This window comes from Heptranchias perlo, chromosome 4 (assembly GCF_035084215.1).
Source record: "Heptranchias perlo isolate sHepPer1 chromosome 4, sHepPer1.hap1, whole genome shotgun sequence".
Classification (NCBI taxonomy): domain Eukaryota; kingdom Metazoa; phylum Chordata; class Chondrichthyes; order Hexanchiformes; family Hexanchidae; genus Heptranchias; species Heptranchias perlo.
In genome coordinates this window covers 35,921,654-35,940,094 of record NC_090328.1, presented here as the reverse complement: position 1 = coordinate 35,940,094, position 18,441 = coordinate 35,921,654, and the positions used below count along the sequence as shown (strand labels likewise).

General features: G+C 44.8%; 1 protein-coding gene across 6 annotated transcripts in view; it reads left to right on the top strand.

Annotated features, from left to right (window-relative positions):
• Positions 1–18,441, top strand: part of atg10 (ATG10 autophagy related 10 homolog (S. cerevisiae)) — a 238,576-nt gene that overhangs the window by 199,881 nt on the left and 20,254 nt on the right. The window contains exon 7 of one of the 6 annotated variants that reach the window (XM_067982786.1): positions 10,755–11,706. The exons of 1 other annotated variant lie outside the window; for it this stretch is intronic. In XM_067982786.1, the coding sequence (XP_067838887.1) occupies positions 10,755–10,835 (81 nt within the window). In that variant the 3' untranslated portion in view covers positions 10,836–11,706. Of the gene's footprint in view, positions 1–708; positions 736–3,873; positions 3,928–5,022; positions 6,077–10,690; positions 11,707–18,441 lie in introns of those variants that run through there. 4 more of the 6 variants (XM_067982788.1, XM_067982787.1, XM_067982789.1 and 1 more) reach the window with 4 other exon arrangements.

Below are 18,441 nucleotides of genomic sequence, written 5' to 3'. Positions count from 1 at the left end.
CCGGTTCCCAGTCAGCTGATCCATCCAGGGCCCAATTGCAATTTCGGGTGTACTTGTCATTCATAAGTCTAACAGCCACCATCTTTGGCTCCACCACCCGGCTTCTTCACCAATTAATCTTGACAATCTGTTCTGATCTCAAATGGAATTCCCATGACTTTGCCATTGCTGAAGCCTCCAAGAAACTTGGTTCCCTATTTTGTGCTTATCACTTTGTCCTCAGCAAATTTAAACTATCTATTGAGCGTAATCCTGTCCAAACTTGAGTATTGCTTCCATATCTCTTCTAACACTTCTCCACACTCCTGGACAGGATCCTTGGAAAAAGATTGCTTTCTAATTTGGATCCCACTCGCGCCAATCTTAAAATTGACTCTCTTTTATTAGGCCAGAAATCGCTCCCGAAATAATAACGGCGCGCTTTGCGTTTTTAACGGTGAATTGAAGGAGCATGTTCCCGCGTTTGCACATGTGCAGTGAATGAATGAAGTCTGCTTGCCTGCTGGAGCAATGCAGCCTGAATCTGTGGGCGTGACTTCTCTTCCTGACAGATTTTGTGGGAGTGTCCTCTCCTCACACACTTTTCCAGCCGCCCGGTAACTCACGCTGCTCAGAGGTTGGGTTGATAGCGCGCATTTTTTTTTTAAAGTTCAAGCAATTTGACGCCTTGGAGCCCGCAGTTAATATTTTCGTAAATTTAATCCACAGGAGCTGCTGTGAGCATTGCCTCACTGCTCGGGGCGATTTCTGGCCCAGTGAAGTTTCTTTGCCTTCCTGTCTCGTTCTTTCTGCGCTTCAAATGCACTATCTTTGATGCCCTTCCAACATCCTCACTGTGTGGGTTGGAAAATCAGGTCCCAATCCTTGTGCTACACCTGATTTTTCTATGAAAATTTTGGAGGAAATAAAGAGGTCTTGCTGCAGATATGTGCAACCCACATTACTCTGTTATTTGTGCAAATCATGTCCAATGCAAAATTACATGAGTTGGGGCTCAGCTCTACCCCACAAAGCCCTGCTCGATGGTATAAAATTGGCACATGACTGAGAAACTGGTCTGGACTGCTTTGGAGTGTTTGTTGAAGCTAGTTTGCTGTTGTTGTTTGATTGAATTTTGAAGAATGGTTTTTGGCACTGGGCATTTCTCTACCGCATTGAACATCTTGCATACTGTTCTTTCCCTCTACATTTTTGCCTTTGTGGGGAAGCCTTCAGTTTGCTAAGATGCACACTCCTGGAATCTTGACAGTTGCCACTGCAGTATAAGTTGCAGACAGCCAAGTTACGAGAATGCAAATCCCTTTGTCTGTTTCTTTAATGCTGCATGAATTGGAAGAGTAGCAGCAATTCATTAACGCACACCTATACCTCCAAATACACCTCGGGGTATGTTCTCTGCCATCAATACCCAAGGGCCGGGTTTATGAACCATGCCACTTCTACCTGGATACGCCAGAGGTCAGTCGCCTTCCGCCACACAGCTTCACGAGAGGCAGTGACTGAGCTATTCCACCTGCTACAGGCTGATCTACAAACAACTTTACAGATGGGACTGGCTGCTCCTGTAACTGTGAAGGTCACTACATAATTAAGATTTGATGCCAAGGATCTTTCCAGGCCACCAAGAAACATCTCCAAGATAAGCCTGTTGACAGTTCATAGCTGCACAGAGCAACTGCCTGACACCATGCTTGCCAGGGGAAACATCTTTATCACATTCCCCAGTGGAAATGAGACACCAAGTGGAAGGGACACAGAATTTTTACTGTCTGGCAGGCTTCCCAAGAGTCCACAGTGTTACAGATGGAACCCATGTGGCCATCAGGGCTCCACATGTGAACCTGAATCCAGACATCAACAGGAAGTGTACCACTCTATAAATGTGCAGATTGTTTCAGATCACAGAAATCTTATCCTGTATATTAATTCCCATTATCCAGGCAGCAGCTCAATGCTTTCTCTTTTCAGCAATTCCTGCATTATTTGAAGTGCTGTAGAGAATGAATAGGGTTGTTTTCATTAGAGTTACGTGCATGGTATTGTTGTCCTCCGCTTGCAAATGCCCAAATGTTGACGCCCGTTCCGATGTTTGGAAGGACCTACAGCCTGGTGGTCAGAACTCCCACCTGAAACAGTGCAAAATGATGTAATTTAGACCCCGATGCCATTTTGTCTCTGCCTGCTTGAGTACCGCCAGTTCCTGCTTCCGTCTGCCAACAATGGGCTGGACAAGTTGAGAAGCAGCCATTTGGAGTGATAGTTAAAGTGATTTTCAGCTACTAGAATCATAGAATCTTAAAGCACAGAAGGAGGCCATTCAGTCCGACTCTTTGAAAGAGCTGTCCAATTTCATCCCACAACCCTTAACCCAGCTTTTCCCCATAACCCTGCAAATTAGTCCTCCTCAAGTACATGTCCAAATGCCTTTTGAAAGTTCCTATGGAATCTCATTCCACCACCCTTTCAGGTAGTGCGTTCCAGATCTTAAAACCCTCTGTGTGAAATAATTTCTCCTCATTTCCCCTTTAGTTTTTTTGCCAATTATTTAAATCTATGATCTCTGGTTACCGACCCATTTGCCAGAGGAAACAGTTTCTCTCTACTTGCTCTATCAAAACCCCTCATAATTTTGAATACCTCTATTAGGTCTCCCGTTAACCTTCTCTGCTCTAAGGAGAACAATCCCAGCTTCTCCAATCTCTCCACATAACTGAAGTCCCTCAACCATGGTATCATCCTGATAAACCTCCTCTGTACCCTCTCTGTGGCATTGACATCCTTCCTAAAGTGTGGTGCCCAGAATTGTATACAATACTCCAGCAGAGGTCTAACCAGGGATTTATAAAGGTTTAGCATAACTTTGTTGTTTTTGTATTTAATGCCCTTATTTACAAAGCCAAATATCCCATACATTTTCTTAACCGCCTTATCAACTTGCCCTGCCACTTTCAAAGATTTGTGAATATGCACCCCATTTAGATAATACTGCCTCTCCATGTTGTTCCTCCCAAAGTGCATCACTTCACACTTCACTGCATCTGCCACGTGTCTGCCCATTTCACCAGTCTGTCTATGTCCTCCTGATATTTGCTACTATCCTGCTCACTATTTACTACCTTGCCAAGTTTTGTATCATCCACAAACTTTGAAATTGTACTCCCTATACCCAAGTCCAGGTCATTTATGTATAACAAGAAAAGCAATGGCCCTAACCGACCCCTGGGGGACCCCACTGCTTACTTCTCTCCAGTCAGAAAAACATCTGTTCACCACTACTCTCTGCTTTCTATCCTGTAGCCAATTACGTACCCAAGTTACCACCGTCCCTTTAATTCCCTGTATTTCTAACTTTTGAATAAATCTGTTAAGTGGTACTTTATCAGATGAATGTAAGGACTTGCACAACACCAGGTTATAGTCCAACAGTTTTATTTTAAATCACAAGCTTTCGGAGCTTACCTCCTTCGTCAGGTGAGTGAAGGGTTCTAAAAACGCAGAGCATATATAGTCAGAGAACAATGCCTGGTGATTACAAATAATCTTTCCAACTGCCCCCTATCACATCTCGGCTGGGAGACGATCACAGCAATCAAAGGTGTCGTTGGTGTTCAGACAGGTTAGCCACGGAAAACATTACATCCCAGTATACTGAATACACAATGGGTCAGATTACAAAGACAGAGAGAGAAAGAGACCCGAAAGGCAGAGAGAGAGAGAATGTCCAGTTGTATTAAAAACAGATAACTTTTTTTCGCTGGTGGGTTACATGTAGCGTGACATGAACCCAAGATCCCGGTTGAGGCTGTCCTCATGGGTGTGGAACTTGGCTATCAATTTCTGCTTGATGATTTTGCGTTGTCGTGTGTCTCGAAGGCCACCTTGGAGAACGCTTACCCGAAGATCGGAGGCTGAATGTCCTTGACTGCTGAAGTGTTCCCCGACTGGGAGGGAACCCTCCTGTCTGGCGATTGTTGTGTGGTGTCCGTTCATCCGTTGTCGCAGTGTCTGCATGGTCTCGCCGATGTACCATGCTCCGGAGGGCATCCTTTCCTGCAACATATGAGGTAGACAACGTTGGCCGAGTCACAGGAGTATGAACCATGTACCTGGTGGGTGGTGTCCTCTCGTGTGATGGTGGTATCTGTGTCGATGATCTGGCATGTCTTGCAGAGTTTGCCGTGGCAGGGTTGTGTGGTGTCGTGGACGCTGTTCTCCTGAAAGCTGGGTAATTTGCTGCGAACGATGGTCTGTTTGAGGTTAGGTGGCTGTTTGAAGGCGAGTAGTGGAGGAGTGGGGATGGCCTTAGCGAGGTGTTCGTCATCATCGATGACATGTTGAAGGCTGTGGAGAACATGGCGCAGTTTCTCCGCTCCGGGGAAGTACTGGACGACGAAGGGTACTCTGTTGGTTGTGTCCACCCCAGTCCATCACCGGCATCTCCACATCATGGCTTTATCAGATGCCTTTCGAAAGTCCATATATACAACATCCACTGCACTACCTTCATCGACCCTCTCCGTTACTTCATCAAAGTACTCAATTAGGTTGGTCAGACACGGATTTGCCTTTAACAGATCTGTGCTGGCTGTCCGTTATTAACCCATGCTTTTCCAAGTGAGAATTTATTTTGTCTTTGACAGTGGTCTCGAGCAGTTTTCCCACCACTGACATTAGACTGACTGGACTGTAGTTAACAGGTTTATCTCTCCATTTTTTGAATAGGGATGTAACATTTGCAATCATCCAGTCCTCTGGCACCACTCCCGAAATTCTGCCTGTAGGACCTTAACCCTTTTCCTACCTGTCATTGGTTCCAACATGGACCACGACTTCTGGCTGTTCCCTCTTCCCCTGCCAAAATGTCCTGCACCCGTTTCGTGATATCCTTTACCCTGACATCAGGAAGGCGGCACACCATTCGGGACTTACGTCTGCGGTTGCAAAGACGCCTGTCTATCCCTCTGACTATGGAATCCTCTATAACAACTGCATTTCTACACTTTCTTATGTCCCCCTGTGCAGCCAAGTTTCCCACTGTGCGGTGGATTTACTTCTGATCACACTCCCCCGAGGTGTCATCACTCTCACTGGTATTGAACACTGAATGCTATGTGAGTGCCACACTCCCAGAGGATTCCTGCACTGTCAGCTAAAGCTGGATGGAGCTTATAGATGCAATTGCTGGGAGTTACTTGTAGGTTTTCCAACTTAATGGATCTGAAAACTTATGTATTTGCTCTGTATGTTCTGTAGTTCTGTTGCCTGTTGTTCCACATTGTTGCTTTTTAAGTTCCAGATGCTAAATACAACTCCTTTAAGCTGCTGCTGCAGGTCCTTGACGAGCAGCCGCACCATCTGATTTCCCGCCTCCAAATCGGGCAGCTGCCAAGAAGGCGTATGTTTTCTGCTGGCAGCTCGCCGACCATGTCATTATGAGGGCTAACCGTGAAAATTGATTGTGTCTCACACTGACTCCTGCAGTTGACCACCACACACACTCTGACCGCTGCCCACAGTGCACGTCCCACCCACTGCCCAAACCCTACTCACTACCCACCGCGCGCACTACCCACTGCCCACACCCTGACCACTGCCCACTGTGCGCTCACTGCCGACTGCGCCACACCCTTCTCACTGCCCACCACGCACACACTGCCTACCCTGCATGCAGTGCTCACTGCCCGCCGCTCACACTATGCGCACCCTGATCACTACCCACTGCACACGCCCTGCCCGCCGTGCACGTCCACTGCCCACCTTGCATGTCCCATCCACCGTGCATTATCTACCCATCGCACACACCCTGCCCACTGCCCACCTGTTTAATCCGCAACATGAAAATTGCCCGCAATATGTATGTTGTAATTTCTAGGATATTTTTGGCTTATTTCCTTGGTCTTAGTTTTTTTTCTCCAACTGACAATAAATACGTGCTGGTCTTGAAAGTTAAACTTTTATTTGTATTGTGTTCTCTTGGCCAGGGAAATGTGTGCAGTGTGTGGAAATAATTGATGCTTTACAATTATATGAAAATGAATGAAAGGAAGGTGTTTATTATCTCAATAATTCAGATGCCTATAAATAGAATGAATTTGATTTTACCAGTGTTTTCAGAGTATAAAATCAGACATAAACTAGCCAACATTATTAAAGTATTTTATAACCTTTCAAAGCTTAATTGTAAGATGTGTTTTATAAAAACCTGGTAGCATGTTTTTCTTTTTATGTATATTTTCCGGCACAGCAATTACATTATTAACAAACCATGTGAGGAAATTAATGGCACTTACTCCACTCATATTCTTGATGGACCAACTGATGTTCTTTCAGTTGGCTTTCGTCTCAGCGGGAATCTCCCTTGAGTCGTCATTCATCCATTTTATGTGCACCAACATCCAGTAACTTGTTTTAACTGCTTTCACTTTAAATACTGTAAATCAATTACAACACACAGCTGTTTAATGAAACTTCTGAAATGTTGCTAGAAATCTCTGTGGGCATTTCCTGGTGGCTCATAATGACACCAATTTACCACACCTGGCAAGATCTGCTCACACTGAAAGGGGCAATTGTAAAATTGAATGAAAACTGTTAACCCTTTGAGTCTTGCAGTATCACACCCAAAGCATGAGAGTCTAAATGTGTTATTTTTTTAAAGATGATTATTTTAGATCCTCTAATTTCAAAGCAACTGCCAATGTACCATAAATTACTAAATTCAACATTGCACTATAGATTCTACCATCTCAACCATTTATAATGTGAATGTGGTTCTCCATTTGCAGTTCATACTGTAGATCACTGAACATACTTTCCTCATTTTGTGAGATTATGAGTTAATAACCCCTGATTTTATAGATTTTACCTGATTGAATTTGAAATGTCATCTTTTCATTTTATTTGTTAGCAGCAGGTTGATTTTGAAATTACTACTCTTGTGGAAGTGACCCAATCAAGTACAGTTTACCTTCCATAATAAATTTCTTTCCCTTTTCAATCTACAAAGTTGCCTTCTTAAATCCACCTGTACTGGAAGGAAAACTTTGTAGTCATGGCACAGCAATAGCGCAGAGGTTCCAAAGCATGCTGCACAGACTGGGACCTCAGTGCCCTGATAAAGGCCTTACATGAAAAGCTGGCTGACATTTTTATGCTGAGGGGCCCTGCAACAAATCAGCTAAGGCTGCAAGGAGCTTGGCAGGTTCATTGTGAAGAGAATGAACTCTGGCTCCACCACCATCCGGACCTGGAAGGAGGGCCATAAAGAGTTCTATGATTTAAAAAAAAGACAGTCAAAGTAAAAATGACCGTGACTAATACAGGACATGGAACATAGTTAAGCAGGGAATTTAAAATTGTGAATGAGTAGAATTTATGAATGAAGCACTGTTTTTATAGAAAACTTCAACATCCTGTGGATCAAATTGTCTCTCCTAATACAGGAAAAAGTCCTTATTTGGCTTTTGCATCATTTACGAATAAATTTGACCAAATCTGAAATACTAGTGTGAAGATGGACAAATTGCCTCTGCAAACAAGGAATAATGAAACTTATTTTTGTAATGCAAAAGATTAACAGGCACACATACTAATGACTGAAAAATATGCCATATGTATAACTATTAAATTTCCCTTTACTATTCTATCTTGAGGCCAATCTAACATGGATCAAGAGGGGTCAGTAAAGCAACAGGTGGTGGAGAATACCAGGAGAAAGTGTTACTGGCTCATGAAAGGCATTTAGTGCCATGCATTGTAACAGAGGTTAGGCGTCCTGACAGAGACCGCCTTGTATGTACGATGTCAAAAAAAATATTATACCGATACATCGTACTTTATATAAACACCTTTATGCACGCCCAATGGGCATGTCTTTTGTAAGCCATCTGCTGAGAAAACAGTAACCAAATTGATAAAAGAAAGAAAGAACTTGCATTTACATAGTGCCTTTCATGTCTTCAGGAAAGTTAAGTACTTTTGAAGTGTAGTTACTGTTGTAATGTAGGAAACACGGCAGCCAATGTGCGCACAGCAAAATCCCACAAACATCAATATGATAATGACCAGATAAATGGCTTGAACAGGACACTACGGAGAACTCCCCTGCTCTTCTTCGAAATAGTGTGAATTTCAAAGAAGAGCAAGGGCCGGAGATCTTTTACCTGAGAGAGCAGACGGGGCCTCGGTTTGACGTGCTGCACTGTCGAAAGATGGCACCTCCGACAGTGCAGCACTCCCTCAGTACTGCACTGGAGTGTCAGCCTAGATATTGTGCTCAAGTCCCGGGAGCAGGACTTGAACCCACAACCTTCTGATTCAGAGGCGAGAGCGCTTCCTCTAAGCCATGGCTGACACCTGGAATATGAGAGCACAGTTCACAGATGATAAATGCATAGCTGGGGAGGTGCATACTTTTAGGCCAACACATCATAGAGGGACGTTCCCCATACAGCGTGCCTAGGAAGAGTCGACTTACTGCCCCTGCTTCCTGTTACATTGCACGGAACGTGTGGAGCAGGTACTTGACTCCATACCTGAGTCCCTGCAATGGAAGCAAGTGTGCACTGCCCTCTACCACAGAACAGGGAACCGTAGCGTGATAAATTGAATTAAAACCTCATTTACAGACCATAGATATGGTTCAAACATCTCTTGCCTGTTCCCACTGCTGTTGTGGAATCTTTGGGATCCAAGATTCAAGAAGAAGTAAAGGTTGGTTTCATCTGTCGTGGACACAACTTGAACATAACAAAAGCTTTCAGAGACCTGGAAGGCACCTATTACTAAATGTGGCAGCAGCTTAGTAACTGCAATCCTGCAGAATTGTCTGTGGGCAATGCCACAGAAAATATTGAACCCCAAACAACCGTAGCACATGATTCTCATTGCACTGTGGCACATACAAAGCAGGTAATTGCTTATGCAGGTAATCGTCATTTGCAACCCTAGTTGGTTTAGCCATGTACTCCCATTGCTATAACTTCAGCTTTTAGGCATAGTGTGCAGCAAGCTAGATGTGGCAGTACACAAAATCCACTGGGTACTGTAAAACACAGTGGGAAAACTAGATGCACACTCACATCTTCATCCCACAAGCACTGCAACACCAAAGAAACTGCAACATTGCATGCACTGTACTTCACTCTCTAAAATTAAACAATATTTATTATAATCTGTCGATCTTTTATATGGTGTAAGAGAAACTTCCTTTTACCAAAAAGAATGACAGTGACTTTAGGAAGCAGTTATACAAAACTGAGGAAGTAAAGCAACCAGCCTTTCCATTATTATAAATATTCACAATGTACTTTTATGATGCTCTATTACAAAGCAAAAGGTATGTGTGATGAGGACACTAAGGAAATGTTGCTGAAATTGCTCAGGTTGGTGCCAGATGATAATCCAGAGCTGTGCTGATGAAAATGTTACTGCTGTGTTCACTTCTGACAGTTTATATAGAAACTCTAGAATCTTTCTTGTATTCTGCAAAAGCACACAGACTTGTTATTTGTAAATAGTTAGGTTCCCTTATTAGCTCAAATTCTGAAGAGGGCTCTATATTTTAGGCAGATTTTTTTTTTAAATGTGGGGCCTTCTTCTGTTTGGGCTAATAAGGAAACCAGTTTTTCCTTGACACTTAATAGGCATGAGAAGAAAGCTGGAAGCACAATAACAGGTTTGCTACCACTTCTTTATGATTTTCCTCAGCAGTTAACTCAAATCTAATTCTCTGTTGAACTTAGGTAATAGTGGAAAAAGGGGCAGAGATCTGTAAAGAAAGAAGAAAGAAAAAACTTGCATTTATATAGAGCCTTTCACAACCTCAGGACATCCCACAGTACCTTACAGCCAATGAAATACTTTTGCTGTGTAGTCACTGTTGTAATGTAGGGAAACGTGGCAGCCACTTTGTGCACAGCAAAGTCCCACAAACAGCAATGAGATAATAACCAGATAATCTGTCCTTACTGATGTTGGTTGAGGGATAAAAATTGGCCAGGACATAGGGACAACTCCTCCACTCTTCTTCGAATAGTGCCATGGGATCTTTTACGTTCACCTGAGGGAAAACGTTTGTTGTCTCATCCAAAAAACAGCACCTCCAACAGTGCAGAACTTCCTCATCGCTTTACTGAAGTGTCAGCCTAGATTTTGTGCTCAAGTCTCTGGAGTGGGACTTGAACCCGCGACCTTTTGACTCAGCAGCAAGAGTGCTACCACTGAGCCAAGGCTGACACCTGTAGTACTCATTTAGTGTATCCCACTCATTTCTGCTGTGGGATTTGACGAACACAGGAAACAGGTGGGAGCTTCATTTCAATATGTTGATTCTGTGCTCAACAGCATTTGGACATTCGTATGTGCCCAACACTGATTCATCTGTTGGCCCGTTTTAAAATTGGCATCCAAGGTTGTTAGGGAAGGAGCTGTATATGAAAGGTCAGTTATAGAGTCCTGCAAGAAGATTCTTTGTGCAATATTCAGTCTACATCTCAACCATGTTTCCCGAGAACATAGCAATATACATAACCATTGTGGTCCATTTGGCTGGTCAAAGCAAGTTATTCAACTGTAGGTGGCATCATGACCTTGACCTTATCCTTGTGAATGAATACTTTCCATCAGTGGTCATTGAATACCAAACAAAGGGTCTAATCTTGAAATATTAACCTGCTTTTTCTCTTTGCAGATGCTGACTGAACTAATGTGTATTTCCAGCATTTTCTGTTTTTGTTTCACTGATTAACTATCAGGGATGGGAGCCTTGGCTGATTATCACCCACCTCTTCAGCCTTGGAACATTGAGACCAATTGTACTGACTAGCACATACTAGCTGAGATCAGCTACCTCAACACAGACAAGGATACAAAGTTAGATCCTTCCTGATCTGCATTGCTCAGCATCACAACATTTACCTACTGATCCATTGTGAATGCCCTCACCGATGAGACTTGAATCAGCTTGGAGCAGATTTAGTTAACTTAGCTGCAGAGACCGATGCTTCCCTCTGTTCCTAGGGGAACAACAGCTAGATCAATGACACATTGGAGGTTTTTGACAATCTGACAAACAATGTTTTTATCTAATGTTCACTCATCCAGTGAAATCTGCTTATTATCAGGGCTGGAAAATTTGGTTGTGCTGGTTTATTGTACAAAAGTCTGTATTTTAATTCTGTAGTTCTTGATTTGGTGAGTGAGAAACATAGTTATTTTTAGTGTCAGAAAACTGAGTTGTGCAGAATTTCTTTAAAACTGTTTTCAATTCTTTTTCTGTCCACTGGGAATGAAAATTGGTCACAAAGCTTAACTGTATATGAAAGGACGTTTTCACTTAATCACTCCCTTGCTTATCCAGGCTCTCCCATAAAACAGTGGCTCATGCTTGTTTTATAGATGTATCTGAGGGAAGTGCTAGAAGTGTCCAGATGTGCCTTCGAATTCTTGGTTAGCACATTAAATATAACATATCACAAGCACATGACATGCCTCAAATCTATTTTGCCTTCTCTTTCATAGTTATCTTGCAGAAGAAAGTTGATATTTTCTTGGTCTTCCTGCTATTTCCTGCATCTTTTTCAGTTCTCATTAATTAGAAACAAGCAGTGCATTTAACACTAAGCAGATTTGGTTAACTGAATTTCCCCTTTTAGTGCACTGATTGTTCATGATTCTTGTAACTTGTTCTCCTCTGTATGCTTTATATAAATAAAAAGATTAAAAGAGAACGCCACTTTGGTTAGGTACCAATTACTGATGAGAGTTTCTCTCCGGTCTCAGTACTAAGTGGAGGCTTGAAAATGGTGAATTTTCTCTGGGATTGGTCTGGATAAGACTGATAAAGCAGGATCCCCTTTCTGTGGAATGGATGTGCTGAAGAGAATTCTCCTGGCTGATAGCATCTATCCGTTTGCTACAATCCGGTTGAGAGCTCTGAGTAGAAGCTCTAAAACTGAAACCTAAGAACATTTTTCATCTGATCTGGAGAAACTTATTGGACTGCTATCTGTTTTGAGTCTTTGGCCTAGAATCTCTTTAATGTTTTTTACACTGCTTTCGCTCGTTTCTGGATATGCTCATTTGTATACCCATTGGTACAGGAATGGATGTTAGCACCTCCATGGAAGCACAGACTGTTGCTCTGGAGGCTATAGGGGGCACTTTGGAGTGCAGCATAGATCTCTCAGGACAACAGCACATGCCAGGCCTCCAGCCTTCCCCCTCAGAACACCATGCCAGTGGAATGTGGGAGGTGAAATCAAGCTGTCCATGGGCCCCCTCCAGCTCTAAGCCAGGAGCCAGCTGCCATGAGACAAGGTCCAACTCAGTCCTATGATCCTTTGTACAGTATGAGGAGCCTGTTATCCTGGCCCTCAGGTGGCACTTAGAAGGAGCACTGGCACAAGGTGATGGAAAGGTACGTTTAACCACCCAGGGGAAGCACAATGTTACAAACGACTAAGCAGACTGTTTGCATTTTGCAATTTTTGTATTAAAATAGACTCTGCACTTGTCTTGTGCTTTATTATTCTTGGAAAGTACATTCATACAGGAAAGGAAACATTCACTTGGTGCTGATTTATTCACTCAGGTGATGATTATTGGTAAAGTTATGTGGGGGTAAAGGGGGCTGATATGTTGTCATTTGGTAGGATGGATATTGGTTTTAGGGAATATCTCCTTATTTGCGAATTGGGAAGAAGGAGGTCAGGCTGTGGTGTCCAGGTAGACTAAGCCAGAGAGAAGACTTTTGAGGGCCCTCTGATACCCCTTGCAGCTGTCAGCAAGGACTCCTCCAAGTGGATGTCATCCTAATGTTCTGCTCCCTGAAGCTCAGGATCTTCTGGAGCCAGTGCCTCCTCTTCAACCATGTCAAACTGCAGCCCTACCTGGATAGCAAAGATATGAAGTATACAGCAGGTGATCACAGTTCTGGAGACCCTATCTAGCGCACACTGCAGATGCTCACCCAACCTGTCCAGGCAGTGAAAGTGTACTTTCAGCACCTCAATGGTCCTTTCAAGCACCAGCCTGGTAGCTGCATGAGCCTTATTGTACTGCTCTTCTGCTTCTGTTCAGGGTAGTCAGATTGGGGTCATTAACCATGGCAGAAGGAGGTATGCCTTGTCACCTTTCCTTAAAGATGCCAGGAAGGGCTGAATGTCAGAAGATGAAGGAGTCACGGCAACTTCCTGCATATTGGACATTGGCATGAAGGATCCTCTGAGTTGTTACAAACTATCTGCACATTTAAGGAGTAGAATCCTTTCCCTGTTCACATAGATATGGGGTTGCTTATGTGGGTGCCTTCGAAGCGCCATCAATCGCACTCTGGGCCCCGGGGAATCGCGCAACCCCGTGGAAATGTATGGCCCTTTCTCTCTGTTGCCTTGCTGTGATGCCAAAGCTTATGAAGCAGGTTGCCCTACTGTAAAGGGTGTCACTTTCCTAGCGTATGCATGCCTGCTCCCTGGCTAATGTTGCAGAGATCTCCTGAGGCTGCACGAAAGGAACTTGAGCCGTTGAGGCTGGTGGTCACCTTCGTAGCCACTGAGCGAGCATTGTGGGCAGATGAGAACGGCTTCAGACCTTAATGCTGCAGGTCACAGATCCCCTATTGCAGCGTTTGAGAAGTGAACTCTTCTGCTGCAGAGGTCCTCATAGAACCCATGCTGCCTGTAAATTCTTTGGTGGGTAGTATCTTGTGAACTGCATTCATCTGGCACGCTGCCTGTCTGCCTGTTCCTCTTCCATAATAATAATGGCAAAGAGTGAGATGCCCCAGAGGAAAAGCTGTACCTGTTCTTGAGTTGTTCTGACTGCGGTGGGTGAGGAAGTCGGGATTCCAAATTTTTTGGGTGGTCTGACCCAGTGGCGGGCAGTCAAAATCAAGTACAGGTAGGTCTCAGAAGCAACAAATAAATTTTTTTTAAAAGTAGAAAAAATATTTTCAAGCTGCTGAAATCACTAACAAAGCCTTCCACACTCTTCAAAGCTGACAAACTCCTCACTTTCACCTTGATCAAGTGATCTATGTAGTTACTGCACCTCATGCATATCAATCTAACTTACCCCAAATGCAATAGCAAGGTAAAACCAAAAAATGTGTATCTATGGCACTGACAGGTAGCAGTAAGTAAATAAAGCCAGCCGGGGACTTGGCGGGTGAATCACTGGAAAGCCCAAAAAGCACAAGGAAAGTTGGAAGTCTTCTAAAGGTGCACAAGCGTTGGAAACAACTTCTACCTTGCTTAAAATTAAAGGGTGCTGCGCCGTTCCACCGCAAGTAATGTGCCGAAAACATCGAGGAGATTCACCCCCTTTTGTTTCCGGTTCATTCAGTGGAAGAAAATCACAGGCGCTCTATCCCTTTTAAGACATTTTTATTTTGTGACATCTGTCATGTGACCATTGCTTTCTGAATCATATATTAATCCTGGCCTTGGGCTATTCCCTCAGTTATTTTTCTTCCATCATTTTGAAGAGTTTTGGACATCTGCCAAGCTTTAGGGAACAACATTGCATCTGTGTGTTCTTTGTTTTATTGGAACTTCTTGGGAAAAAATGTTGGCCTTGATTTACAATGACTGAAGTTTTTGGTCAAAACATCTCACTGGCCAAATTTTAAAGCTGCCATTTAACTTAAGTCTCTGAGGGATTTTAAATTTTGCTGGTCTTGTCAAGAGTCTTCATGGCCATGACCACCATCTTCAGTGTTTGACAATATACCACTATTTTGAGGACTACTTACCCTGAGGGAGTTTCCTGACAAGGGCAAGGAAAGCATGATTTAAGCAGTGAATGACTATATTGAAAGATAGATGAATTGGATTGTACTAATACTTTATTACTGGGGAGGAAGAGTAATTTATTTTGATATTTTCAAAACTGTTTTAAGACTGCTTTTTCATATTACAATTATAAAAGGTGGTAAAAAATTTAACAAGTTCTTTTAGATAGTCTGGAAATATTATGTAGACCCTTTTTTCCCTACTCTCTGTGATCCAATCAGTCTTCAACTCACTCCCAGGTATTTTTGGTACATTATACTAAGGTTTGTGGATTTGCACAAAAGTTGTTGATGCTGCTGCTTATTTTGAAGTTTGTCTCGAAAGTGTATCGCAGATATATAGGCCCGATATTACCAGGGAGGCGGGATGGCAGTGAGGGGGCGACTGGGCGCGTGGGTAACCCACCCAGTGAGATCCGTCCGTTCCCCATGCGATCACGGGTAAATTGAAGACACTTACCGTGGCTTCCGGGTTTCCCATCGGAAACCTGCGCAGCGGGCGGACTGCGCACTCGCATCACAGGCCGTCAGCTGGAGGAGCTCAACTTAAAGGGGCAGTCCTCCAATGGCTGCTCCTGCAGCAAAGAACCAAAATTATAGAATGGTTCAGCCCAGGGTAAAGGCTGCTCCCAGATTAACTGATGCCTCACTCCAGGTCTTACTGAATGGGATGAGGAGGAGGAGGGATATTTTCTACCTGGCGGACGGGAGGAAGTGGTCTGTCACTGCCACCAAGAAGGCCTGGCTCGAGGTGGCAGAGGAGGTCACCAGCAGCAGTAACGTCTCCCGCACATGCATCCAGTGCAGGAAGCACTTCAATGACCTAACTAGGTCAGCCAAAGTGAGTATACTTACTCATTCTTCTACACTCCGTCTTCCACATCACCGCCCCCACTCCCCAACTATTCTGTACATGCCAACACTACTCTATCACATCACTCCTCACACCCACTCAAACCTCATCCTCAACTTACCTGCACTTACTCACCTCCCCAGTACTCATCCCACCACTACCACTCAACCCAATCCTCATACAATGTCATGGCTCTGTCTCATACTCACCCTCTGATGCATCTCTTTCACGGTCAGCCTCACCCAAACCAATGCGTTCAGTGGTTGGCCACGTCACCATCCTTCACTCACACCTCTCTACTTTCTTCCCTTATAGGAGAAGAGAGCCCAGAACGCACGGGAGAGGGCGAAGACCAGAGGGGGGCCGCAACATCAGGTTGTCCTCACAGACGCGGAGCAGGAGACTCTTGAAGTGAGCCGCACCCTCGAGTGCCTGTCCGTCGGGGATGCCGAGACTGCCACCCGACAAACAGCTGGTGACAGAACTTTAACATTTAGCACTCACAATAGCAAATGATGTTAACATGCCTTGCCATCTTCAGCACCTCAACATCTGTCATCATGCTTAATATTTCCTTCTGTTCGCTTACGGGGCCTTCAGCGACCGCCGTGACGGTGGAGGGCGATTCCTCAGAGAACCTGCCGGCCTCTGAGGGGGCACTGTCACATCTGAGTGAGCCATCCACCAGCGCAGATACACACACCTTGGTGGGTCCCCGTCCTCAGTTAGTTGGGGTCGCACATGGTGAGTCACCACACGTGTGAGCACGAGCACACACTGGTGGCAGGGGCAGCTGTGGAGAGTCTGCGTCGGTGGGAGCACTCTTCTCCAGGCTCTGCTCAGCAGGACACAGATGCTGAACCCTGGGGGCCATCCTTTAAAAGGAGAATGATCGAGGAGCAGCAGCGCATTTGCGAGATGCTGGAACAGGTACCACGCGCACTCTCCACAATTGCGCAGAGGACGGAGGAATCCAACTCCTGCATGAGTGGAATGGTGGCACAGGTACAGGAGGGAATCTCTGAGATACTGTCACAGGGACGTGAGGGCATCTCTGAGATAGTGTCGCGGGTAAGTGCAGGAATGTCTGCGATGGAGGAAGGCTAGCCTCCATCGAGCTTCAAGCACTGCTCACCAATGAGTCCATTGAGTCCCTGACAATGGCCCTTCGGACTCAGGGTGAGCAACTTTCTGCCGCCTTAAACAGGCAGGCAGATACACTAGCACTGGCCTTACAAGGCTTCACACATGTCTTCCAAACTGTCGTCCAGCAGGGTGGTAGGAGTGATGTGGGCCTGGCCCAGGAGAGGGATGATGGCAAAAGTGGACATGGAAGTGGGGACGCCACTCAAAGCGCTCCCACGTCTCACCCGTTGCCCCCACCTCTCAACCAGTACCCGCAATGCTGCCTCCTCTCCAGGCGGTCGAGTCTGCCCCTGCACAGGTGGAGTCTTTGAAGGGACTCTCAAGGGCACTGAAAACCAGAGGGCATAGGCCCAAAGCATCTAATCGGTCAGGGCATAACCAAGAGCAACCTACCACTACCGCTGCTGCAGCCACAGGGGAAGCACCACGTAGGAGTACTCGGAAGCGTAAGGCAAAGGTTTTGTAAGCACAAAGGGGATGCACAAGGATGTTTGACGGTTTGTCATGTTTTTTGTTTCTATTTGATTTTTATTGATGGCACATTAAATATTATTATTGTCACCACTACTGCCACGTCTTGGCCATTCTTGACTGAACTGTGTGATAAGTTCCTTTCATGAGGTTCACCATGAACACCCACACTTGATGCCACCCATTGGGTCACCCTACAGTGGGTGTATGTGTAGTTGCATGATTATTTTGTGCAGGTGCCTGTGGCACAGCACTGTGTTGTAGAGCTCCATGTGGCAGAGGTGGATGGCGTGCCTGGCGAGGCTGGTGATGTTGCTCATCCTCGGATGAAGTGATGAATGCAGCTATGGGTCCCCATCCTGACGGTGTGAGTTTGAGGGGGTCCGCAAAGTAGGTAAATGTGTTTGCACAGCAGAGTTTAGGATATAAATTAATAATTTTGAGTGGAAAGACAAAGGTGTTGCAGCCAAAACTTTGTCTGTAGTGACAGAGTGCCTTGCTGCAATAAATGAGGTATTCCCCCCAACTGTCAAATAATCCTTTGCATCTCCCACTGGCTGCTGGCTGCTGGCTGAAACACGTCTGCTCCAACAGGGAGCATTTCCCACAGCACGGGAAACACGCTGAGGATCCTTCAAAATTGCACCCCTGCCAAAATCTCCATTCACTGAGGTCTGTCAAGTACCTCAACTAGCTAAATAACTATCTAAATTATCATCCCACCGGCTTTAATTGCCGGTGGGAGTCCTGCATGCGGGAGCTGCGCACGCACCCGAACGAGTCATTGGGGAACCCGGAAGTGAGCGGGTTGGAGCCGGCTCCGAGATTCTGCCATTTTTGGAGGCCCCCTGCCGCCAACGCACCCACTCGGCCATCCGAAAATCGGCCCCATAGTGTGCTGTACCTTTATAAAGCTATTTTGAGTTTACAGTATACGTTTTAATGAAGAAATTGGAGGTTTGGAATTTTCATGTAGTATAAAATATTGATTTAACAATTTAACACAGGTAATCAGCAATCTGTATTTTATTTTCAACTAACTGTGTCCAGTCAAAATGCAGTATCCACTTCCTGCAGTTGACGGGCTGTGTGATACAAATTGGTTGTATCAGTGTGCAAGTACTTGCTTTTTGTTATCTTACTACTCGGCTTCTACGTAATATTGATACCGTTCATACTG